At 38.7% G+C, this 27,548-nt stretch overlaps 2 protein-coding genes across 2 annotated transcripts; one reads left to right on the top strand and one right to left on the bottom strand.

Annotated features, from left to right (window-relative positions):
* Positions 1-1,620: 1,620 nt before the first annotated feature.
* Positions 1,621-11,006, bottom strand: LOC134000412 (glycogenin-1-like). Its single transcript, XM_062439741.1, has 7 exons — positions 10,865-11,006; positions 6,601-6,736; positions 6,308-6,482; positions 5,724-5,886; positions 4,484-4,610; positions 3,259-3,496; positions 1,621-1,833 (listed from the first exon to the last, which is right to left on the bottom strand). Exons 1-7 carry the CDS (start codon positions 11,004-11,006, stop codon positions 1,663-1,665), a joined length of 1,152 nt encoding a protein of 383 aa, XP_062295725.1. The 3' UTR covers positions 1,621-1,662.
* Positions 11,007-15,862: 4,856 nt separating this feature from the next.
* Positions 15,863-26,674, top strand: LOC134000411 (plastin-1-like). The gene is made up of 16 exons (XM_062439740.1): positions 15,863-15,968; positions 16,338-16,427; positions 17,842-18,002; positions 18,112-18,241; positions 19,240-19,372; positions 19,950-20,037; positions 21,268-21,433; positions 23,319-23,461; positions 23,571-23,666; positions 23,923-24,115; positions 24,436-24,514; positions 25,254-25,368; positions 25,451-25,584; positions 25,793-25,916; positions 26,068-26,201; positions 26,312-26,674. Exons 2-16 carry the CDS (start codon positions 16,358-16,360, stop codon positions 26,448-26,450), a joined length of 1,905 nt encoding a protein of 634 aa, XP_062295724.1. The 5' UTR covers positions 15,863-15,968; positions 16,338-16,357; the 3' UTR covers positions 26,451-26,674.
* Positions 26,675-27,548: the final 874 nt, after the last annotated feature.

The raw sequence follows: 27,548 nt of genomic DNA, 5'->3' as shown, positions 1-27,548 counted from the left end.
GTGGCTCAAAGTACTTCACTATCGACCCACGTTTCAACTCTGTGCCATGCAAATACAACACAACAGGCCTAGCCCTAATACAGTGTCAGACATGAAGCTGAAGTAACAGGGAGCTGGTGAGTATCAGAGGCACACATAGGAATGTTCATCTATATACTCTGAGGTGAATACAGACAGACTGAAGCAAGATTGTCCGTCATTAACCGGTTAAGATTGGCGAGCAAAGACAGCAAAAAGGGACGTGTGCCAGTGGCTGCATATCTGCTTCAAAGTGGTTGCGAAGGATTTATTGCAGGATAGGAATTGTGGTTAAATCCAGCAACAGCAGCTAAACTTAATTTTCCCTTCCAAAAGTTTCCATTGTTGCTGAATGTTTCCACAGGATAGGAAGACTCAGGACTATGAATCCATCTCCATCAGAGACAAAAGAACACTGGACGGTTCGACATAAATGAGCTTATTCGCTTTCTTGCTGGGATGTAATTGAGAATATTGATAGCACTCCTACATAAATGAGTGGTATCAATCTACTCATCTACCCATTAGCAAAAAAAAACAAAATGTCAAACTTTTCCTTTAAAAGAACCAGCGTGTAGGATTTAGTGGCATCTGGTGGTGAGGTTGCAGATTGCAACTAACTGAATACCCTCACCCCTCCCTTTCAAGCATGTAGGAGAACCTACAATGGCCACGAAACTCACATAAAACACGAGCGGCTCTCTCTAGAGCCAGTGTTTGGTTTGTTTATTCTGGGTTAGTGCAGAAACGTGACGGGTGGGCTGACTTATTTTTTAGGTTGGTAAAAGTTTGGATCAGCTTTCTGATTTACTATAGGTTTGTGTGTGTGACAACCTGACTTAAGATGTTCTCCGCACTGACTGTTGGGCCAGCTAACTCATGTGTTGTCAAAATATCAGGGCAAGATGGCGTTCCACCTAAGAAAATCCAAATATACCTGCAAATTTAAGCAAATTGCATTATCTCTGTGATAAATTGATGTTGATGTTTTGTCATAAATATAAATAAAAATACAAAAAAATCTGGTTGTTTATTTACTTACTGATTTATTTACTATCCTAACCCTAACTGCACTTGCAAGAGTTTGTCCTTCTGGCTGGCCCAACCTAGCGTTTTTCACCAACCCACATTCTTGTGAAGACCCACTTAAATCTGCCTCTGATTGGCCAGTACTCTGTCCCGTCATTGGTTAGGCTGGTTAGGGTTAGGCATGAGGAGTGAGATGGTTAGGGTGAAAATATGGGTCAATCAGAATCAGAGTCGCGGTGGGTCTTCGCAGAACAAAGGATGAAAAAATAATTACGTGGCATTTCCATCGAAGAGGGCCCGCTCCCTATGTAGATCTAAAGGGCTCATTCTAAGCCAACGAAACAATACATTTCTTATTTTCAGGTGATTATACACTAATGAAAACATACTTATGAATATTATATTATATTTCTTCCTTTTGATCCCATTAAATCTTACACACTGGTCCATTTAGAGAAAAGTGAAGTTTCCTCTCTTAAATTCATATACACTGAGAAGATGCACAGAGTGAGGCTCAAAGTTGCACAGAGGTGTTCATTCAGTCTCCTGCTAATCAAGCCCCTGTGATCAACTGGTGCTCTCTCTGTCTGTCGCATTACCTCATCTGCCCCTCTGCTACTTTAAGAAGGAATTAAGTTTGCGCTCGATGTTGACGAAGGAGTCGTCACCAAGGTAGTCGATCTGGCCCGCTTCCCAGCGCTTCTTCCTCTCCTCTGATGAAATCTGTGGACGAGGAGCAGGAGCAGGGGGAGCCGAATCCTCTCTCACATCCTCATGAATCTTAACCTGCATGACAGAGGAAGAATGAATGAATCATTAAAAGACGGTTGCAGAACAATCCTTTATATGGTCTGCTTTCACCAAGTTCAGCCATATTCAGCTTTCACTCTGCTGGGATTTCCTCACAATGGAGGAATTTTGCACATGTGATCCTTGCAGGCGTTTTGTCAGAGAAGTCAGAGTATCACAAGACATTTTGCAACATACTTGTAGCAGATAAGATTTGAGAATGTTTGTCAAATGATGTAAGCAGCTTATGGTAACATTATTAAAAAGAAAAGCTCAGCTTCCTACATTTAATGAACATTCAAGTCAACAGCAATCAACTCATAATGGCTCTAGTGAGTAGGAAACACATTAACAGAGACTGCATGATTAAGCCTGACCCCCTAAAGCCATCCTATAAGACAACAAAATACTTGAGTGCTTTGAGTAATAATTTGTGTCTGATATGTTTTTTCCACACAAAAGTACAACGACCTTGCTAGAAATTCTTTAAATTACTTTCCACATCACACTTATGTAAGCTGCCTCCTGGACCACAATTGGTTTCCAGTTGCTATGTCACAAAATCTTGCTCATATGTGCTGTACTTAAATATTAGGTGAGCAGATTTGCACATACATCATTCTACATCATTTGTTATGTGTGAAGTCACACACATGACACCTTTTCAGTGAAGCAGGACATAAAATATTTTTTGTTTAAAAAGTTTTCCAGCATCATTTCATACACAGAAAAAAATAAATGTGACCCTGAGCCTGTGGAAAACTTTCTCTGCCTGTAGAAACTTGTGACAAAAAATGACACAGCTTTGAGTAATTGAGCAAAGCTGCAAGTTTTCCAGGATTTCTTGTACCACCTGCTCATCTATCTTTTTCTTTTTTTTCTTTGACTAATTCACAACATTGACTCACTATTACAACAGACTACATGGCAACTTCCTGCCACTCTGTGAAGCACTGAACAGTTGTTCAGCCCGCGTCTTTCATTGACGACAGAATGCTTTTCATAATGTCTTGACACCACTGAAGAGAAGGGCTATACCAGTGGGCAACAAAAACGACTTTTGGCAACAGACAGGAGGCTGAGGAATGTGGAACCAATCAACTTTTGCTTGTTACTGTGACAACTAAAACTGGGCAGCTTTTTATCTGAAGAGGGAGCTTCGATATGTAGTACTGTCACCACTATGTAATTGCAAACCATGATAGACTAAAAATGTGCTAGTGAAAGGAGAGTTCACCAAGCTATTAAAGGTTTCCGCACAGTCAGGACATGACGATTGTGCAACATGATGCAACAGATAAACACATGACCACACACATTCACAGCCATACCAGTATGTGTCTTTTCACATGCTCAGTCACTACAGCCACACCTTAAATTAAACACTCTTCTTTCACACACACACACACACAAGTGACATACATCCTCGTTTGCCTCCACAAAGCCGCTGTGGAAGGGAGTGTCCCCGTAGGCCCGCTGCAGCAGAGGCAGCACAGATTTGCTGTACAACTGCCACCACATGAGCAGGTAGTCCGGGTGCAGATGGCACTGGTCAGGGGACACGGAGTGACCTTTGACCTCGCCCCTCTGAGCATCGTAGGAGTAGCTCCATGGCTTCGCCTTGCCAAGGAAGTGCACCACTTTGGCTTCATGGCCGTACCTGTGAAGATACAGCATCAAAAGAGAACGTGGGATGGGAGGATGGAAAAACGTGAAGGATTTAAAGCAGAATCAATCTTGTATTCTTAACTTATCAAGAAAGCTTAACATGATATCAACATCCTGATTTATTGTTACAGCAACATGTCATTTCCCTGTCTTATGGTGTTAGAGGATGATTCAGGTTTATTAAAACTAAGTATCTTAGTTTTGTAGCTTTGGCAATAACTCAGTCATTTCAATCACATCAGTCATGATAACACTGTACAAACTAAAGTAGAACGCAACGAGTGTCACATGAGGAAAAACATGAGCAGTTTTATCAGCCAAAATTATCTATCAACCCACCAAAAAACTGTGTACTATCTATACTTTGTTTAAAATCTGTGAGTTTCTGGCCCTGTCTGACTTTTTTGTAGCCACATTTCCAAGTCTTAGCAGTTATCAGTTATCAACAGATGACTAAATCTCCAAAAAATAAGACCCAAGTTGACATATCTGGATTTCACCATTAATAGATAATTATAAGTAAATTAGGAAAATACATTGTGATTCATTGCACTGAACTAAACAATCTACACAGAAGGACACAGAGACAGAAGTGTATGTTGCTCCTCTATTTTGTTGGTTGTGGAAAAATGTGTGACATGCTTGCGGCGCCTTGTAATTTAACACCCACCCACTTACACACACACAGACACACATAGATACACACAGACACACACACACACACACACACAAATAAACAACCTCTGAATTGACCTTTGATAAGCTTTATACCTCTTTGCACACAAACACACTTAAGTTTCACATAGAAAACTACAGAACTGGGGAAATAAGCAGAGCTAAACATGGAAGTGAAGAAACCCTAAATGCGTTGTTGTGTGTGTGTGTGTGTGTGTGTGTGTGTGTGTGTGTGTGTGTGTGTGTGTGTGTGTGTGTGTGTGTGTGTGTGTGTGTGTGTGTGTGTGTGTGTGTGTGTACTGACTGTTTGAAAGCTGGCAGATAGGAGTAGATGGCGATACTGCTGAGGTTGTAGATGAAGGGGAGGTGTTTAGATATGTCTGCCGTCGCCCAAGTATTAAAGAAACTGTTGAGAACACCCTGATCTCCACCTGCAGATGTGGACAAACACACACACAAAAAATAATATTTAGACATGAAACCAACTTCTGGCAAAAGCAGGGCAAGATAAGAGAAAGCTAGGAACCCTGATTTGGCATGTAAAAATAAACAGACCCACAACCAGGAGTGCAATAGTCATGTGAGAATGACTCTGCATTCAGACAAGAAAAGACAAGACAAGAAAACAAGCTGATCAGTTCTTCATTCATTACATATTTTAATCCTAGTTCTTATTTAGTAACATTATCTTATCTGACACACACACACGCTGTACTGTACATTCCTGCAGGCTGTGTCGTTTATCACATGTATAAATAGAAATTGAAAAAAGTGTTGACAATGCTGCGAGAGGATGCTGCATACAGTGAATGACAATGTATGACGAAACCTATGCCCTCCCTCACTCACATATGGCATTCTGTGAGTGTTAACGGCAGGCGGCAAAGGGCAGGGGTGAGCTGGCAGGCAGTGTGAGGACAAGGTTAGGCCAAGTGAGGGTTAAGAGTAGGATATCTGGATAGCAGTGTGTATGTGTGTGTGGAGAGAGGGCAGCGGCAGGAAACTCTGGGTATCAATTTAATGATGTAGCGACAGTACCATATATGTTTTATCTTTGGTGTCAGCCACAGTGGAAATGCTTTTTGCTGTTTGGTATTTGGCTCAAGTTGACATCCAAAAAAAGAGGCGTATATATGTACTGTATCTTCAACTGAATTCTGTCCTACGTGTGAACCAGTTCAAGTCTCAAATTTAGTGAAGCATTATTAACAATTTGTCTTTTTTATTGTTCAATCAATGGAAAGTCCCACATTGTTTTACATGCTTGTTTATATAAAGACCTTTATACGCTCAAATGTGGATTTTCATGGCTCAGACAAGTGATGAGGTGCTGGTGTATTAAACCAAACTTTCATGATTCAGAAATGCAAAATATCCCTTCAGAAACCTGTGGCTGAGCTCACACAGTATCAGTCTCGTCATACACATGAAACTTTGCATTTTGGTGTTAGCCCCTCTAATTTGACTAGAAGTTGAATTATGCTCTCCCCATTAATAATGAAAAGAAGAGAGGAGAAAAAGAAAGAGTGAAATTCAGGCCTCACCGTCGAAGCTGCCGTTTTCAGCGCAGAACGTGAGCAGCTTCTCGTGCGTTTCATTGGACGGTATGAAAACAAACACCCCGGAGTTGAAACAGTCTGGCCAACCAGGATCCGGCGCTGCAGATAACTCCTCCCTCTCAAAGAGCTCATCTATATTTGACAGCACCTGAATACATTTAAATAAAATTACTTATTTACACAAAAATATGGAATTTATTTTATCAAGATTTCCACAATAGCAAACTGCTGAAAAAAGCAGACGTTTAATGCAAAAAACGTATCAGAAAAATATGCATTTAAGGGTTTGAATAGTGCAGCTGAAACAATAACGCTACATGAATTTTTAAGAGGAACTCAAACAAAGAGTTCCTGAAATTATTCAATATTTAATTACAATTATCTCACAGTTACTCCACTAACAGTACACAGTACATTTTCTCTTATTTTTCACTCAGAAGTCAATAAAGGCATGAAAGCAATAATGACAAGTAGACTGTGTTGTGAGAGCACAAACAAAAAAATGGAAAATAGAAAACATATTCAAAGCTTCTAAACTATATTGTGATTTTTCCTTGTTCGTTTCTCACCAGTGTGTCTGCGTCCATGAACACACACTTGGTGTATTGTGTGAGCGTCCAGCAGTGCAGCTTTGTGAAGGTTACTCCCAAATCAGGACGCTTCATCAGGGACAGATGAGCCACATCACCGGAGTCCATGACATTGACGACACACACCTCATCGAAAATGGAGCGCAGTGCATCTCTGCAACACACACAGTATGATCAGTGTGCACATTCAATATATCATTTGTGTTTTGAGGGGAGAGAGAGAGAGACAGCGGAAGAGACATAATGACAGCTGGAGAAGTGACAAGTGTTACCTGCAAGGTTCTGCAACATGAGGTCCTATAAGGGCGACAAGTTTCTTGGTTGTGTTGTGGTCTCGTAACGACTGGCCGAGAACCATCGCTCCTTTGGCGTAGCTGTCGTTGGTGGCCAATGTTACATAAGCCTGGTCTGCTTGGAGAAACACACAGACACACAATGATCAGCCATGATAATGATTTTTATCATAATAGTGTTATCACTCTTTTTGTCCTGCTTCCACTTATATGCCTCTCTTTTTTAAAGCATTTCATTGACTAATTAAGAATAAATACTTGGCAGCTCAATCAATCAATAAAATAATGGTGCTAACAACGTGCAATGATCAAACATCCAGCAGAGACGGGCCGGTGTTTTCCACCTCTCCAGCTCACTGCTTTTGTTGTCGGGCTTATCTTCTGCGCTATAGTGTTAAAGTAATGGATGACTTATTAATCGTGCTGGTGATAAAGAGATAAACAAATTGGCACTAGTTATGTAAATATAGAATTATTCTGCATGGCTGTTTCAGCTTTCTTTGTACATTTTATATTTATTTACATTTGTTATTTAAGTGAAACTAGAAATTGCAAGAAAGCAGTCAACAATCAATCAATCTTTTAATTTGACTAAAAACTTAAGTATCTACTACCAAACTAAAAGAAAATTAATATTTTTTCTACTTTTTCACTTCAACAAGCATTAATTTATTACGGTCTACATGTTTCCCATATGCACTGTACAAGCAGCCTAGGCCCCGACCCATACTGGATTTTTGGGGCCGATGCTGAGACGATATTAGAGTGTGAAAAATTCCAATATCGATATATCAGACAATAATCTTACATATACAGAATGTGAGCATAAATACATAACACATTTTTTGAAAAGATCCCTGAAACACTTGTGACAAAGATATGCAATGCAGGCAGGATATTTTACAGTTTAACAATTACTGGATGTAAAATTTACTTGGAAAATGTATAATTATAATTGACTCTAAATTAAAAAAAACATTAAAAAAAGATGTACATATATATTAAACTTGAATTAAGACAAACGATCAATATACATAATATGGTAGATATAGATGTATAGATATATCTTTAAATATATAGATAGAAATAGATGTAGATGATATTGATATATCTGTGAAAGGCCAATATCAGCTGATAATATAGGCTCATCAATATATCGGTCAGGCTCCACTGCTAAAAGTATGTCCCCTTCAGCTGCAGGCCTACTGTGTAAAGCGTGCAGGTTTAGGGTTTGGTGCAATTGCCTGTCTGATAAGTGCCTCATGCATACATTAACACAAAAAGGGGGGGGGGTGGTCTCACTGTGTTGCTGCTTGACTGAAAGTGGGCCTGGAGCCAGCAAATAGTATTCATCAAGCTGAATGTATGCGTTGTCGTGGTGAGGTGGGGTGGGGGGGGGGGGGGGGGGGGACTCACACACTGATCGATGAGTGTGTGAGTGTTGCATGGTTGCTAGGGTCTGATTCAAGGAACTATAACTTGCCTATCTACACAGTTTTAGGCCTATCTCGCCCTCAGGGCCATACAGGAAACATGTGCTGTGTTCCCAGAGAGTGACTGTATGTATAGTACACATCTGGATCTGACAAACACTTTATAATATGAGTACAGATATTCAGGAGTAACACATCCAGTTTTAAGTATTAGTGTGAGGCTGTCATTTAATGTATAGGATGTATAGATTTGTAAAATATAAAGAGTAAATTCTTTAAAAGTCTACAATATATAAATATTAAATATTACTGAAATATATTGTTGTATTCAAGTAAAAGTAATAGAGAACACATATAAAGTGCCCCTTTTCCAATCTACATCATTGTGTAATAAAGCAATTTTTAGTTTGTATGATGCTTAAAATATACAGTGTTGTATATTTTTCTATCTCGTCAGTGTTGTCAATCCTTTATCATACAGTGACTTTCTTCTAGTGATTGGTACTTTCTATCTGCTAACCACACCACCAGTAATACACCATATAAGGTCTGACAACAACACCCTTTTATAATATACAGAGGAAAAAAAGAAAAACCTCAAGGTTACACACTGCAGCGCACATCCGTACTGGTGAAACAACTGTGTCAAATCAGAGACAACAACACTAACCCAGGAAGTTAATAACACTTTCTTTAGAAATAAAAGAGTAGATGAGGGACGGGAAAAGTTTGAATCAAAGTACTTTACATGAACTAGAGTTGAGGAGCACTTTATATTAACTTTTTATAGAAGGGTGTTAAAACTTAAGTTAGAGGAAAATAAATCTTAAATTAATGCAAAATGTTTCTGAATGTTTAACACGAGCAGGGGTTTGGATGGTTAACCACACGTCATCATAGAGCTTCTCAGTCTATTGGTGTGCATTATATAAATATGGGTGCAGTCACCATTTTTTAAACAATCTGACTTGACGAAGATCTGAGTAGGGTTGAAATGTTGCCATTATTATTAAGCTTTTGTGGCTTTAACTAAGTGTGCAGGTGTTACCCATTTATCATTGATGCTAATATCTGATAACCCTTACACCTACATGACGTGTACATTTTCTCTCCTTCAGCACTTTATAATGCTGCCAGAAGTTGTACTTTTTCAACATAGTGTGCACAAAGTTGTGTGTTGTTGTTGTTTTCCTTGTGTATGTGCTGTATGTGTGTGTGTGTGTGTGTGTGTGTGTGTGTGTGTGTGTGTGTGTGTGTGTGTGTGTGTGTGTGTGTGTGTGTGTGTGTGTGTGCGCGTGTGTGTGTGCATGCATAGTTATAATAGCTTATATAATAGTCCAAAACCCAATTATTCAATTTACCATCATAGGAATCCAACAAAAGTCATCAACAATTCATATTATAGGGTATGGAAACCAGTGAATGTTTGTTTAAGCAAAAATAACAATCATCAGAATTGCTGTAGCTTCACTTTCTGGTGACAAATATTATGCTTATTTGCTTTCTTGCTAATTTAGGCAGGAAAACGAACACTGTCATGTCTGCATGTTAAATATGAAGCAACAGCCAGTGCAACAACTGGTTTTACAGGCCAAGGTAAGCGCACCGCCTGCAATTCACATGGAGAAATCAGCAAAGTTGGTGATGCAATGTGAGCAATTTCCACTCGCCCACTTTGTGTCACAATCCACACTTCCACTTTGACTTTACATATTAGACCTCAGAAGTACACCAGTATATCCACTGGGCCGCTGCTTCAACCAGTATCAGCTTAGGTATACTGGTACAGTATCAGTGTAGGCTATATGTCAGCCAGTTACTTACATGAGATTGAGAGTGATGGCACAAATAAGTTTACTTTTCAACTGTAAAATGTAAAGCTGAGACAACTTGTCTTAATCAATTAGCTGACTGAAAGAAAATGAATGTGCTTTTTTTAATATAACAGTAAACAATGTTTTATTCTTTTGGTTTTTTTAAGGAAAAATGCCAATAATTTTCTCGTCGAAGCCTCTCAAATGTGAGGATTTGAAGCTGTTATGTATCTTACATGATAGGAAACTATATGTTTTGGGGTTTTGGACTGTTGATCCATCAAAAGAATACACTTGAAGATGTCGGCTTGTGCTCTCAAAAGTTAGAATGGGCATTTTTCATTTAGTATCAGTTTATAGACAAAACGTTAAATTGATGAGTCAATAATGAAAATAACTAGTACTTCCTGCCCTAGAAAAATGTTTCACCCAGTGCATATCTTGGTCATTATAAGGCAATTTTGAGTAATCCCGTCTGTGCTGCGTTACATCACATATCAGGTTGTTTTTTAAAGTTCAGTTCAGGGTTGGATAACATGTCAGAGACAATCTGGGACAAATCTATTCAGAGTATGTTATTTTAAAGGAGATGAATGTATTTTTTTCTCAATATGATCCCTTTTTTTGTACATTTTGTGTTGCTCAAGCTGCATTCACAATGGTTTGCTTTGAAAACAGTGAGCGGAAGTGCAGCTGTTGATGCTCTTCAGCTTCACTTTGGTCCAAACCTTTGCAGCAGCTTATCAAATCAAACACATTGACCCCCTAAATAACCACAGCGTTGACACCGATCAATGATCTAAAGTCACCGCATGCTCTCTGACCGTGTGAGAAGAACACTGAGTGTCGTAGTTTATGTTTTTCTGCAGCGTTTCAAAAATTCGCGATATTTCGGGATGAGCAGTTCGCGCAGACCCGGTCCGGTCCGGAGACGCAGTGCCCGGTGTCGAGTGCGATGCGGCGGCTGCCAGTGTCGCCGGAGAGCCGGTGTCTTACCCGTCATGATGCTCTGAGGAGGGTCGGCCCGGGGGTCGGGGGTCCTGATGTGGCAGATGGAGGGTTTGCACTGCGAAGAGCACAGCTTCAGCAGCTGAGAGCAGTCCAACACAGGAATTAAGCCCCACATTTTCCGGGTCATGTGGTCAGTGACAGCTGACACGCCCCCTCCTTGCGTTACGGCGTCTACGTGGTAACCCTAGATTTGCGAAACTCTCGCGAGATTGATCATTTTAACCAAAAACTAAAATGTTTTAGAGCCTAAGCTCAACCAAACCTTAACCACAGCGTTGTAACATTATAAATTTTTTTTTTTTGTGCAATGACAAACTACGCGCACAATAGAGAAACAATAAATGTAAATCTCGCGAGAGTTTCACAAATGGGGTTACCATGTCGACACATCTGTTACATTTTCTCTCCTTTTCTCTTTTCAGTGATTATTGTAATGGGCAAAATACATAGACACAGCAATAACAAAACAATACGGGACTGATAATTAACAAGTATAGCTATTGAAATTGCACCTTTAAGAGGATATATTTAATTTTATATGAATTAAAAGTAATAAACAAAACATATAGGCCTTTTTCCCCCACTTAATGGCACCCAATGTGGGAAAAAAAGGTCTATGGTAGAACCTAATTGCTGACCCCTGATTTATAGTGTACGATCTGTAGTGTAGTGTAAATGCAAAAGTTGAAAGGGTAGTTTTTGTTGTTTTTTTTTGTTTTTGTTTGTGTATGTTTTAATGTTTCCAATTATTACTGTTCAATTGTACTTTTTTTCTTTTTCTTTTTTAATTGTATGTTTTTATGCTTCCAATTCTTACTGTTAAATCATCTGATCTGTTTTTATGTAAAGCACATTGAGTTGCCCCTGTGTATGAAATGGGCTATATAAATAAAGCTGCCTTGCTTTGCCTTGCCTTGCCTTGCCTTACACAGAACTGCCATGAATATTGAGTAAAGATTATGTGTTACAAGTAGGGGTTGAGATCTATTTCTTGGACATCCACTCCTCCCACTGTCTGTGCAATAATCTGGCGCAATCTGGCTTTAGGGTTTGATGATTAAATACAAATTTGTTTAGGAACACGTCAGCATAAAATGTGAAAATGAATAACAGTAATGAATGAATAAGTGTAATGAAACCAGCCATTGGTAATAAACAACTTTCAGTGCTTTGTGGATGTATTAGTTAGTAAATTAGTTATATTTATTTAGTAAAATGCTCCACCTGAACAAGTATATATAAATGAATAAAGGTCTTCAAGCTTAATTTCAGTTCAAGGCCTCTCTGTAGTCCTCAGTAGTGTAATGCAGGCCTGTATCATATCTCTTTATAACGTGCATTAGTGGCAATTAGAGTATTGATACTTTGTAATCAACAAATTTGAAATCAATAGCACCACAAACTAACTGCTACACCCTGTACATCTGGGGCCCTGGGGCAGTTTTACTAGAGTAGAGTTTTGAATGAAGGACTTTTACTTGTTACAGGGTGGTTTTGTTGTTGTTTTTTGTTACAATGTGGTATTGTTACTTAAAAGATAATGCATAAAGGATACTGAATACTTCCTTCAAACACTGGATACAAGGTGATGATCGGGTTTACAATGCAACACATACACTGCAGGATTTGCAGTAGAAGATGACTTGTCGTTAACAAAGATTACAAACTGGATATTGTGTAAATAAAAAAAAGCTGGGTCTTTATTTACTGTCAGAAATGTCAGTTACACACGTGTCGTCTCTGCTGCAGATTAAGCTGCAACATGTCAGCAACAGGATGACCTTCACTATAATGAGATACTTTTACAAAACAAGGAAGCTCCTTTGTACTCCAGCAGCTGAGCAGCTCAGCCTCAGGTGGCAGATCAAGCCAGCACTGCCTCTGAGTGGACATGACTTCACATTACAGCTGAGTGAAGTATCAAAGGCTCACCCAACCAAACATGGACATGCAGGCTGGTGTAGGGGTGGAGTTATACATTCTTCATGTCTGTTCTAGCTACTACTACGGTAAAAATGAATAACATAAAAAGAAGACGAAGAGTATAATGAAGAAATGGTTTTGTATACCTCTTTAAGGCTTCTAAAGATTGAACCCAACTTTTCACCTTAACTTTTAACTTAAAAAGAAAGCTTTAAAAGAGGGTTGGGTTTTACTTTTAGGGCCTCTTCCTTGTTTTCCTTCCCATATTTTTCACATTTGGTCCCATAACATCTAGATGTCCTACTTTTGGTTATTAAAAATTGTTAAACCAAATTAATCAATGCTGGCAATAAAATCAAGGCCTTTAATAATATTACAAATATTACTAGTCACAGGAGGAGAAATACTCATAGAAGCAGTAGAAGCAGCAGCATTAGGGTAGCATTAAGGTATGAGTTCAAAAAGGCAGTTCATTTTAGTGTAATAATATTTTACTCACAGGTCAATGGAAACAAGAGTATAACAAGAGAAACTATACTTACATCAGTAAACCTCTACATGTGAATTTATACAATGTTATGCTCTCTAGTCCTCGTAATTCTGTATGGTTTTAACTCTATTCACCTCCCTGCGCATGTGCTCTTAGGTACCAGTGAATAATGCAGGAGGCTTATGAGAAAGTCTTTGGCGGACTGTTATACTTTTACACCAACAACTGATCCTGGCTCAGGGTCCGCAACCAAAGTTGTGAAGGCTGGAGGTGAAGCGCTTGCCTGAGACCAGCGGTTAAGAGGAGAGAGTAACCGGAGAGCACTTTGGAGTCACAGAGTGAAACCAGGCTGATCAGGTGTCTGAGTAAGAAAAGACCTGAACGGGAGACAGGAAGATGGAAACCTTGGGCCTTGAAAAACACAGATATGACTGTGTAGTGATCAGGTATGAAAATGTCTTCTGCATGTGTGTCTGAGCAAAGAGGGAAACATTACATGCTGTTCTGTGACTTATTTCAGAGAGATTATCGGACTTTATGAGGAGTGATAGAGGTGAGAAGAGAGGTTGACAGGTTAAAAAAAAATAGAAGAGAAGGGGACGTGAGAAAGAGAAAAGGGTTGACACTAAAAGAAAGAAGTGAAAAGGAGAATAAGTAAGAAAGGGGCCTCAAAGTAGCCCCCAGCAAGCTTCTTTCCTACTTTGGACCGGCCCTCCTGATGCCTAAGCAGTGCTCTGGACTATAAACCCTTCAGCTTGCCTGGAACTAAATGTAAGCTCCTTTTGTTCGTTTCTTATAGTTTCACAAGTTTGCACATTTGGCAAACTCTAATATGGTAATGGAAAGATTCAGACTGTGTTTTCTGACCTAAACAGACAGGTCAAATGAGGTGGATTTACAAGCAAGCATAATGAATTAAACTAGAAGTCAATGGAAACAGGCTGAAGAAAACAAAAAGAGCATAGTCTACTACTGTTGTAAAGTGTTGCTGTGTGTTAAGTGCTGCAGTAAAGCGGCGCTGTTGTTGTAAAGTGGGGCCGTTTCATCCAAGTGCTGCAGTTGGCTCCGTGCCTCAGGTTACAGGGCATTGTTTAGCAGAGAGGCAAACACAGGCCTCATTTTTAAACATGTGTGAGAGAAATGCAAAATGTGATCCTGGTCTGTTTAAAAACCTTTGAGAGAAGAAATAATGACAGGAGTAAAGAGTACTCCTTCCCAAAAATGCTATATTTGCAGCAAGATGGACAACACTGTAGATGAGGATTTATTGTTACTTATTTACTTATATGTTGTATATTTATCGATTAAAATGCCCTCTTCAACTGATACCTGTTGGAAGTTTTTGCCCTGAACTTATCCTCATTGGCAACGCACAGGTGCTTTAACACTCCAACACTACCTATTAAATGTTTTAAAGAAATAGTTAAATAGCTAAATAAGAAGCTACAGCCAGGATAGGGTTAGCTTACTTATAAAAGACTGGAAATAAGGAGGAACAGGTAGGCTGGCAGTGTTCGAATGGTTACCAAATCTGCTTATGGGCCACCCTTTCAACATCTGCAACATCTGCAGCATGGTTCGATTTGTTGCATGTCATACTCCTCTCTTTTCCCGTTTCCTTTATTTTTTTCCTATATCAACAATCAAATAAAGGTGATATTCTCCCAAAATAATCTTAATAAAAATTTACCTATAAACACTTCTAAAACTCATTAGTAAACAAGTTATATATTTATTTAATCTGTGTAAAAAGGGGAAATCATGTGGTTTTACGTGCTAGCATATTTCTGTAACATCCACACAGTCAGTGACTGGATTAATATGTAAATAGTATTATTATTAACATCATCAGCATAGTATTGAAAAGACGTCCAATGTCTGATGATGACACGTCCAAGTGGGAGCATGTACTGTAGATGGTAAACAGGACGGAGCCGAGGACAGATTCTTGTAGAACACCACAGGTGAAAGGGAGTGATCTAGACCTGCATCCTCCCAGTGACACATACCCAGTCCTTCTGGAAAGGTAGGACTGAAACCACTTAAGTGCAGAGTGTGACAGTCCAGTGGTGGTGTGGAAGCACTCTATGTTACGAGAGAAGGGGTCCCTGCATCTGTTGTCATCAGCAGGTCATTCACAACCCTAAACAGTGACAGAAATGTTTGTTTAAGGTGAACCTGAGGCTCATATTCAACCATGTTCTCCAACACCTTGGGCATGAAAGGGAGGTTGGATAGGTCTGTAAATGTCAAGAAATTTTCTGGGTCTAGGGTGGGTTTCTTCTGAGGAGGGGGCAGGCGACTGCAACCTGGAGGACAGATGAAAAACAACCAGTTTGAAGGGAAAGGTTGAAAGTTTGGTGTGACAGTTTATGAGCAATAACATGATGACACAGCTGAGGTGTTAAATGTTAACTAAATCAGCCTACGCCTGTCCCAGGGTCCAGTTAGGCCAAAGGTCCACTCCATGCCTCTCCTGAGTGACTCCTCCTCGGAGAGATAACCAGAGCTCGAGTCTCTCTGGGATCCAGCTTCCTCTCCGCACCAGTTTGAAGCCTTGCAGAGCTCTGAAAGACCAAAGAGCTATACCCAGGCCAGCGGGATCTGCACTAAGAGGCTTTTAACCACCAACTTAAGGACAAGATTCACTGGAAACACTGAGGCTCTTATATGAAGGTATTTGTCTGCTTTTTCCTTTTATACTTAACGGAAATTCACTAACATCTCAGGGTATTTATGAGAAATCTAAGGCATGGAAATGTACCTGTATGTGTGTGAATAGTTTGTGTAAAGCTGTGAATTTCTGGTGTAAACAATCACAAGATTGCCTAGACAAGTTCCAATAAATAACCTGACACTGATTTAATCACATCAATCTTGTGGTTTCTGAGCTTTTAACAATTGTAAGTCTCCACAGCTACAGTAAATGTATGTATGCAGCCGCTCTTTGTTTTTCAGATGACATATCGCTTCTCTTACAAAATCGCCATCTACTTTGTGCCCAGTGTGACACAGATATGGTGTGTATGTGTGTCTTTGTTTCAGGTAAACCCACAGAAGTAACTATGGAGAATCATATCACACAAATTTCTCGAGAGGGCCTGGAAGAACTCAGAGAAGCTTTTAACAAAATCGGTCAGTTTCACACCCGCTGGCACACACCTAACTTACCAAATTTATTGTACTGATGGGGATTCCAAGTTTTTATAACCATCCATAAAGTATGAGTCTTATGTAAGCAATTTTTATTGCTGGGATTGTGGGCTGTATGTACTTTGTGTCTGAGTTATTTCAGATTGCCATATTGTATTTGTGATTGGGCAATATAATAATGAAACGAAGAGGCTGTGTGCAATATACAGAAAATGCAGCATATCAACCCCCTATTACTCAAGAATAGACGAACACCATTTGGACTGTGTTCATTTTGGGAACACTTTATTTTACTGGTCCTATAGTTTCCTACAAAGAAACTGATATTGTTATGACCTGGACCAAGTGGCCACAACAAAAGGGAGACACACCATGGTAGACGTTTAACAAAACATATTTATTTAACCCAAAATGAAAAAATGAATGAATGAATGAATGAATGAGAGAAGAATTAGACACACCCCAACACATAACCTGACAGGGGTGTTGCAATATGTAACGTTAAATGAATAGGAAGCTTCCTGGAGAGGACTAGGTAATTTGATATCACTCAAAGTGAAAATAGAGAGACATTATTAATTGGTACATTTCCAATCAAGTTAATTCCAATTCATTGCTAGCAGTGGTTTGCAACCTGAGAGTAGTGGTCCCTCCAAAGGGTTTAAAAACAAATGTGACAGGATGGTGTTGAAGGGATGAGATAGAAAAGATATGGTGAACAACTTTTATAACTTTTCCCTAATTTCTGTCTTCTTCATGAGTAAAAACTGGATACTTTTAACCAATTCAAGCCTAAATCATTATAACGAGACAATCCAAGATAACAGAATTACTCTTTGGTTGACAACTCATGAATCATGTTCACACTGCGGTAATAATGTACTGAGGGGTCACAAGGAGACTTTCACGAGGAGAGTTTCATTTAAATAGGTCGCAAGACAAAAAGCAAGTTAGTGCTCAGCAAGCCGGCTGAACATACAAAAATGAAAACATTTGTACAGTGCTACCAATGTCCTGGGAAATTAAGAATTTTGGTTTTGTGTGCACAAGTTATGACAAGATACAGATCTTGTAATAAGAAGATAATATGCTATTATCCTGTTTTATTATCTAGATAAAAAATACTAAACATGATTTCAGGGGTTCTGTAGACTAACAGTGTTGTACATCTTGTCCTCATTTTCCCTACAATAAACACCATGGTAACTATTAGTAAATCATTACCACTATACTATTCATAAAGCATTACCAGACTTTTGTTTGTCCTTTCTTTTATCATCTGTAGATTACGTTTACCAATAAATATTCCACTCATTAATTTCATATTAATATTTGTGAAGCAAATTGACTCATTGTATCTATGTGTGTGTTTCTTTCTGTGTCTGTTTGTGTTCAGATATTGATAACAGCGGCTATGTGAGTGACTTTGAGCTTCAGGAGCTGTTCAGAGAGGCAAGTTTCTCCCTGCCGGGATACAGGGTGCGAGAGATCCTAGAGACCTTCATCGCTGGAGACACCAACAAAGACGATAAGATCAGCTTTGACGAATTTGTTGGTGTAAGTTCTGATACATATCATGAGCAGATATATGCATGAGTGATTGCTTCTTTCTCTCTCTCACTGCCTCTGACAAGGCCATAGAGTAACACAGCTTGTCCATGTTCAGATCTATCAAGAGCTGAAGAGTAAGCAGTTCAGTGAGTCATTTAGAAAAATCATTTCAAGGAGAGATGGGATCCGCTCATTTGGAGGAACGTCAAGAATCTCCAGCGAGGGAACGCAGCACTCCTACCGTGGTGAGGAAAAGTAGATGCATTTTTTTGTTTGTGTTTGTGTTTGTTGCAAAACAAATGAATAGTTATTGCATCAATGATATATGAAACAATAATTTTATAATTAGCTACAGTTTGTGCCTCTCATGTATTACTATTAGATTCTATTAACAGAGTAATGGAGAAATAAATAAATGGTGATCTTTTAAAAAAAAACATCTTCTAACCCTCTACATGAAAAAAAAAGATTTTTAACCCATTTCTCAAGTCCCAACCTAAACAAAAATGGAAGCCGAAAATGACATATCTCCTTGCTCAATTATTAGTTCTATTTGTCCACACTGATGTTACATTGTATTATTTTAGGTTTTCTTACAAAACAATGTGTTGATATTCTTTTATTGTCTCGTACAAATACGACAATAACGTGCTGTGTGTCATTTCTAGCTACTTGGGTGGGAAATATAGTAGTATAACTTTTAAAAGGGGTTAAAAATCTTTGTTTCTCAAGCAGTGGACAGCATTTTCCTTTTTAAATCCTGATTGCTAGAAGAGTCTTTGAGGATTCTTGAAGTACCTTCAAAACAAACAACTCTCTGGGTTTTAAAAAGGTCAATTTCAGAAAATTGGATGCTTAATTCTGTGACAAACAAACAAAACTGTGACTATTTTATAATCCAATGAATATTGGATATTATCAATATCAGTGTCTTTACATGTAGGACCTGGCATGTTTTCCAATGTGTTCAACCATACATTGTAGGGCTGCAACTAACAATTAACTTATCGATTACTTTGTCTATTAAGCCTCAGAAAATAGTGAAATCATTTCTCAGAGCCCTCTAAGCGTAGATTGAGCAAATTGGTGTAGCTCTAGTAAATACTAATGTGTGTGTGTGTGTGTGTGTGTGCGTGTGTGTGTGTGTGTGTGCGTGTGTGTGTGTGTGTGTGTGTGTGTGTGTGTGTGTGTGTGTGTGTGTGTGTGTGTGTGTGTGTGTGTGTGTGTGTGTGTGTGTGTTTAGATGAGGAGAAGGTGGCATTTGTCAACTGGATCAACAAAGCCTTGGCGAAAGATCCAGGCTGTCAACATGTTCTTCCCATGAATCCCGACGATGAAAGCCTCTTCGCTTCTGTCCGTGATGGCATCCTGTTATGGTAACATGCACATTTGAACTCATACATGCACACACACGCACGCACACACACACACACACACACACATATAAACGAGCACACAGTAAATGCATGTACAACCACTTTCATGCAGGTGCACACTCCAAATCAGGAATATCCATGCAGTGTGTTTTATGTTTGGTGATAAGGTTAATAATGGTTGATAAGCAAGTTCTGGGTCTGATTTGTGATAGCAGTATCCTTGATCTATCTTTATTGATTTCAGTTATTATATCAGAATGTGGTTGGGAAGATTACCATAGTCATTTAAATGGCAACAAAGGTTAGAATAGTGATGGTGTGATCCTAGTTTATTGTATTTTTTATAGTTTCACTTCTCTTTTATGACTGAAGCTTCTTTTTTTTGCTTCAATCTTTGTTCACGTTCCTTCCACTTTAATGTTTCACCACATGATGGACATTCTGTAGTATACATGACACAGAGGCTCACAGAAAAGTGACAGCTCAGAGTTTGCACACTTCGAAACATGACATTTCAACAAATAGCTCACAGAGTCACTCAGTGTTTCACCAGCTCCACTTTTTCATTGTCTTTCAGCAAAATGATCAACTTGTCTCAACCTGACACGATTGACGAAAGGGTCATCAACACTGATACTAACAAACTCACCACCTTCAAAAAGACAGTGAGTAGCTTAAGGGCGGAGCAGTAAGAGTGCTGTTGGGTCTTTGTGGTGATCACAGACTGTGCAGGGGCTCTTTGGATACTTCTTGTGTACTGCGCTTATTTCATCTTGTGAAGGGTTCACTGGATGGGTGGAAAGGTCTCAATCAAAAATGTAAAATACAAGTCGACTTCAAAATGAGACGAAATTAAAATGCCTTTATTTTATATTGTAATATTTATTTAATGGCCCTTCCCAAACAGTGAGAAGCATTTTTAGTTCAATAAACCTGCATATTAAAAATGCGTGCAAGGGTAGAATGAATTGTGTATTGTATTTTGTATACTGTTTTAATCTGTAGTAGTTGTGTCGTCAATTACGTTATTTTGAGTGAAAACAACTATTCCTTAGCCTAGCTTAGCATACAGAGTGGAAACAGGAGTATACAGCTAGCTTGGCTCTGTCTGAAGGTAACACAGTCTGCCTCCCAGCACCTCTAAAGTTCACCAGTTAATACAATATATCTCTTTTGTTTAATCTGTGCTAAGGTATAAAAACAACAATTTGTGGTTTTACATGGGGTGCAGAACTATTTCTTGGACAGGATCTGTGAGTTGCTGGAGTCTTGTTGATGTTATATTGCCAGCACCAACAAAAACTCCAGGAATTGTCAATTTTACACATTTTTGAAACATGTCATGTTATTATAACTAAAGTATACCCAGACAAGTTCTGAGGAAATGATGTGACTCATAATCTATTTTGTTTTATTTGGCAGTTATACATAAAATTATTGTAGCCCTACTGAAATGCTAAGTATTCTCTGTATGGATGTCATCAGTTTTAAGTGTAGATCTGCAAGACAAAAGAGTTATAAGGTTGTCCAATAATTTTGGACTGTGAAAAAAGAGCCTGTGATTCATTAACTTTTTATTGCATATTTTTTGCCATATCTGTTTTATATCTCTTATGATTCTGTAATTGCCATCTCACTGGAGGAATTTACAAAGTAGTATGGTGTTTCAATTTGCCATTTATTTCTGACTGGTTTGACGTTCATCGATCCATTGATCTTCTAAAAGAGGCTAATATTGAGAGTTGCATTTTATTCCTAATAAGTCAGCCATTATGTGGAGGATTCAGGACCCAGTGTTTGTTTTTGCTGAGCTCTTAATACACAGAAAATCAAGTTGTTTGGGGGATAAATGCAAGATGTTAGTGCACTAATGCTCAATTTATTTGTATTTGTAGGAGAATCTGGTCCTTGCCTTGAACTCAGCCTCAGCTATTGGCTGTACAGTGGTGAACATGGACGTCCATGATCTGATGGCTGGGAAACAACATCTGATCCTGGGACTTTTCTGGCAGATTATCAAGGTTGGCCTCTTTGCTGATATAGAAATCAGCAAGCACGAAGGTCAGCACGCACACACGCGCACACACACACACACACACACACACACACTGTATGTAATCTATGACTCTGGTTGGAATGCAGTTAATTTTCTAAATTTTGATTAAAGCTGGGGTACGCAGTTTTCTGGAAAGACAAAGAATTAAAAAACACCAGAATTTGTGCATATGGATGTGCTTCGTACATAAAAGCAGCACAACAGTTACTGCACTTGCTCACACACACACACACACACACACACACACACACACACACACACACACACACACACACACACACACACACACACACACACACACACATTCCTCTCAGGGCACAACAACCTTTAGTAAGCAATAAACGGTGAACAGGGCCACCTCTCACCTGTTTGAAGTCCTTCAAGGAAGTAATGAGTGTCCCGTCTCCCTGCTTAAATCTGACTGATATCATGTTTCACCTCTGGGAGCCGAGTTCACTTCGATTGAAAGTCTTTCACTCTGGCATTTCTCTCGCCTTCTGTAATTCATGCAGTCTCGTCACATCCTATCCATCGGTATCATGTTGCCCGCCTGGCCTCCAAAATCTCCGTTTTGAAGACTCAGATACCAAATTTCTTTCTTTTTTTGTCAGAGCATTTGATTTATTGATTATTGCCTGGATCTAAAGAGGTCCTGCATTCAAGGTCCACTACTGTTCTTAATTAAGAAGCCTTTGATCATATCACACAGTCTTCATCAGCAGATATTCTGTGCTCATATCTCAACATACATGAAAAAGGTCTTTGACCGAAACGTTGTATGTTAAATTATCTTTATTGAGCAAGTGAAGACAGTGTCTTCTGTGTGTCCTTTTTTCCTTTTACTCCACCTGTCACAAAAACTACTCTACTAGTGTGCAATAGTGTTTTTGATGATTTGTTCAGATTTAAGGAAATTGAAAATGTTAAAACTTTCCATTAATGTGAGCACTTTTTGTAGTTCACGACAAAGTGCTTTTCACGTAGATGTCGCTGTTTAAAAGGTCAAGAGTAAACTTTCAAGCTCTTCAAAAGAGTTGTTCACTGTAACAGCTACTAAAAGTTATTGAGTTCCTGCACGAAATTGTGATACAGTAGTAATAAAATCAGTGATAGAACATTTTTTTATGTTCACTTTCGCCTTCGAATATAGACGCTCACAAATTTTATTGCGCCAGTTTCAGAGGTCATTTAATCTCCTTCCTTCACTTGCATAACTCGAGTTTTCAGATGTATAGAGACACTTTTTAGTGCGAGGGGGGGGGGAAATAACAAGGGCATCGGGGGGAGAAATGGTCAGATTAGTGTTCACAGTAAACAGAGCGGAAGGACGTGTGTTTGTTGGGGGAAGGGAATAAACAACATTAATCTGACACAGCTGTCTACTATTATGTCATTTTGGTTGAATTTGTGTAATATAACGTCAGATTTTGAACAATATATATTAGAAAGTTATTTACCAAGCCTGGTAATCAGACTCTATTGCTGTTTTGTTTTACCTCATTCATTTATTCTGTTGACTTATTCAACAAATCAGATATATATCCAGCAATTCAGAGGTCTGGAAGCAGGCCAGGAATGAAATTACATTTTTTTTTGTCTATTTTTATTTATAAATCCTTTTACAAAGCTGAAAAGATAGATAGTAGATGTTCCCTTTTCTAAGCATACAATGTGTCTGCTTATTTTAGTGTATTGAATTTTCCCCCAACACAATCAAAATGTCAAACATCCAACCCTTTATCCTTAATGGAGAGTTTTACTGTGACAAAGTCTGAAATGAATTTCTATTAAAAACTAACAGTCGTTCTGTGTGTGTGTGTGTGTGTGTGTGTTTGTGTGTGTGTGTGTGTGTGTGTGTGTGTGTGTGTGTGTGTGCTTGTGTGTATTTAGGTCTGATTGCCCTCCTGAATGATGGAGAAAGTCTGGAACAACTAATGGCTAGCTCTCCTGAGGAGTTGCTGCTCCGCTGGGTCAACTTTCATCTATTGAACGCAGGAACAGAGCCGATCAGCAACTTCAGTGATGACATCAAGGTCACCTGAATAATACACACACACACACACACACACACAGACTTCCAAGCAAACGCTCATTTCCAGTTTGTAACCCCCCCGTTCCTCTTTTTGTGCTGCACCACTATAGGACTCACGGGCATATTTCTACCTGTTGGACCAGATATCAGCTCAAGAAGAGGATGACTTCAAAATGAGTGTCAAAATCGACATGTGCGGCCTGCATGTGAGTGACGTTTTAAAATTACAGTGAGAAATTGATGAGTGACAAAATGTGAATGAGAAGCCAATAAATAAATGAAAGTTGCCGAAAAATGTGAATGGATGAGTATTTTTTTGAGGTAGATGTGATCATACATAAAATCTTGTTATTTGCTGATTTTCTTACACTACCTGAACTGGCAAAAGAAAATGAATGACCTTCCTTTTTAATTCTGGCATGATTATGTGTCTTTACTGTCTCTGTTGTTGTGTATGTGAAGGAGCCTGATTGGAATCAAAGGGCAGAGCTGATGCTACAACAGGCGGCCAGGCTGGACTGCAGACAGTTCGTTTCTCCTCACGATGTCACGTCTGGAAACAGCAAACTCAACTTGGCGTTTGTAGCCAACCTGTTCAACATGTACCCTGCTCTGCGGACTCAGACGAACGGCATAGACGCTGGACAAATAGAGAGTGAGACACACCTGTCATTGAGCAAAACGTTTTTGTCCAGCTCTATCATCACACAATCTTGAGGCTGATCATGCATTGGGGCTCATTTCAAAAAAATGCTGACATAGCATATGTACCATGATATGACTATTCCAGCAAATGACGTGATTGCAGTCCAATAAAAAGTCCAAGAAAAATATAGTGTGTTATAGGTTATGGCAGCCATAAATCTGTATTTATGCAGGTTAATAGCTGAGCTTCAGACATTCCTATCAGGTGACGGTAAAGAAATAGCTGGGAGGGAATGTGACTGTGTTTATCTTGTCTTCATGTCTTTACAGTCGAGACCAGAGAGGAGAAAACATTTCGCAACTGGATCAACTCTTTGGGCGCCTCTCCTCGTATCAACCACATGTACTGGTACGTTATCAATCAAACTTTAATGAGATGAACTTATCAGGGGTCATTCAGTCACCTATTTATACTCTGGGGGCTGCACAGTATAATCAGTATTTAGGGTAGTAGAGCGAGGGTAGTAGGGTATTTAATATCTGTGAAATCAGGCAAATCTTATGCTTACTTTTACTTTCATTTTTCAATTTAAATGTTCTTAATTACATATTTTCATTGTTTAATCTGTTCTTATGCATCACATGAACAATTATTATTATTATTATTATTATTATTATTATTATTATTATTATTATTATTATTATTATTATTACCATTATTATTAATATTGTTATTCTTATTATTATTATTATTATTATTATTATTACTATTATTATTATTATTATTATTATTATTATTATTATTACTATTACAATTTCTGGTTCTGTTAACATATTTTCACAGCATCCATATCAGCCCCCCACTCTGGACATTTACTTTCACAAATTAATGTTTTTTTTGTCTGTATATCTACACTACATGGTGCCAGCACTTGACACTTGACCAGTAATCTCCTAATTTTATAATCAATATCTTGGACAGTGCTATAGCCAGCATTTTGAAATATATGTTATATGTTAAAAACCCCTTAACAAGTATGAGAGACATGTCCGTGTTGTTATCTCAAATACTTTTAATCTAACTTTCAGGGAAACAGTTTAGTTGTGGATTTACTTTCAGTTTGTTTGTGTGTGTTTGTTTTCTTCAGGGACCTGCGTGATGGTTTGGTGATTTTTCAGCTTTATGAGAAGGTTAAGGTGCCTGTCGACTGGAAGAAAGTCAACAGGCCCCCTTATTCTGCCCTGTGGGCCAGTATGAAGAAGGTACAAACATACAACATAAATGCAGCCCTGATATGGACAAAAACATTGTGAATGTAACACTGCTTTTCTTCACGTATCCCAGCTGGAGAACTGTAACTATGCTGTGGAGCTGGGAAGAGATGTAGCTCACTTCTCTCTGGTCGGAATTGGAGGAGAAAACTTGAACGAGGGCAATCGCGTACACACCCTGGCACTGGTCTGGCAGCTGATGAGGAGGTACGCGCACCATCCAGCATTTTACTGGGTGTAGTGTATTGTTTAGGAAAGAGAACTTGTCTATTTTCAATCTATATGAAGTTCTTGTCATGTTTTACTGTATTTGATTTTTTTTTTTAATTAGCACTTTGCTGAGCTGAAAGTCCACTTTAACTGTGGCACAAGCTCAAAAGATGATCCTTTATCTCTCTCTTGCTCACTCCTTCAGGTACACAGTGATGGTTTTGTCAGATCTGGGTGATGGAGAAAAGGTTGGAGATCAAATCATCCTCAACTGGGTGAACACCACCCTGAGCCAGAAGCGCAAGGACACACGGATCACCAGCTTCAGGGTTCGTGTGTGTGTGTGTGTGTGTGTGTGTGTGTGTGTGTGTGTGTGTGTGTGTGTGTGTGTGTGTGTGTGTGTGTGTGAGCGCATGCATTATGTGTGTGTTATATTTGGCTGCATGCACGTTTGACCCTGTTTGACTGTGATCTTTACAGGACAGACTGATCAGCACCAGTCTGCCAGTTATTGACCTGATTGATGCCATCGCTCCCGGCACTGTTAAGTGGGACATGGTGAAGAGGGAAACGAAAATGATGATGCAGGATGACGATAAACTCAACAATGCCAAGTAAGAGTCCTGACCGGTTGATTCACATTTTATCACAAACTTCCTCTGGCTTAATAACACATTCAATGCCTTTGTCCCACTTCCCCTCTCTCTTCCTTTTCCTCTTCCAGGTATGCAATCTCATTGGCCCGTAAGATCGGCGCTCGTGTCTACGCGTTGCCTGACGATTTGGTGGAGGTGAATCCCAAGATGGTGCTGACAGTGTTCGCCTGCCTCATGGGCCACGGGATGAAAAAGATCAGCCGCTGAACCAGACATGAACAAAACACCTGAGAACTATCAACATTTCTGCTTTTTGTGTCTACATACTAGATTTGCTTCCCCCCACCCCACCCCACCCCACCCCTTGTCATTTTGATTTCTTTTCTGTGACTTTTAGTCTTGCTGAATGGATTTACAGCAAAATCTGTCATTCTCTGCCATTCTATCCATAAAACCAATACACTTGTCTAAAGTTATAAATTATATCTCATGAGGAAAACGACTGCATCTGTTTGTGATTTTATAGAACAAGCTCCTAATTGTTCTTTGTTGTATTATATTTAATAGAGCTGAAAAAGAGAGAAACAAAATTATACACGCACCTCTTCTTTTGGCAAAGCTTTGTCTGTAAATGTTGTGCATTGAATATTGCTATTTAATTATTAAAAATAATCTATTAAATTTATTGAAAAGCCTTGTATATGTGTGTTGTCTCTCAATACAATTTCTCTCACAATTTTCAGAAATTCAAACCAGGTTGTTTATATGTTAGACCATAAGTACATAGCAATCCTGTTTTAGAGATGTTGTGAGTAAAAAGCAAAAAGATTACTGTAGAAAGTGCCTTTAAAAAAGACATACGGCCAGCTTCAGGATCAAATAAACTTCCAAATGAGAGGAACTAATGAAAAGACACCTACAATGAAAGTTTCTACTCTAATAAAATATGTTAAAATTTCTAATATTTTTTAATATTTAACATGTTACTGAATACTTCTTTGAAATCAATTTTCTTTTGTATATTTTGTAAATAAATCATGATGTGGGCTTATTTGGAGCACACGTGGGCTTAAATGGTGTCACAGTACCAATGCCAGACTTTTGACTTTTTTCATAAAATATCTTTATTTTATATTCCAAAATCTACATGAACTGATGAATACATTTTCAAATGAGAGATAACTCTTGCTTTATAAGAAATGAGTTCCATTATACATCATGTCAGTATCCATGAAAAACACCTGAACTTAGATTTTGGTGGGCTTAATGGGTACACTTATCTATAGAAAATTAGAAAAGTGATCAAAAAATAATCAAATGTACTAAGTTAAATTACTTTGATTAAGTAATTGAAATAGTTACAGC

The sequence above is a fragment of the Scomber scombrus genome, chromosome 19 (genome assembly GCF_963691925.1).
Source record: "Scomber scombrus chromosome 19, fScoSco1.1, whole genome shotgun sequence".
Taxonomy (NCBI): Eukaryota; Metazoa; Chordata; class Actinopteri; order Scombriformes; family Scombridae; genus Scomber; species Scomber scombrus.
The sequence above is the reverse complement of the archived record's forward strand: the minus strand, read 5'-3'. Positions and strand labels throughout refer to the sequence as shown.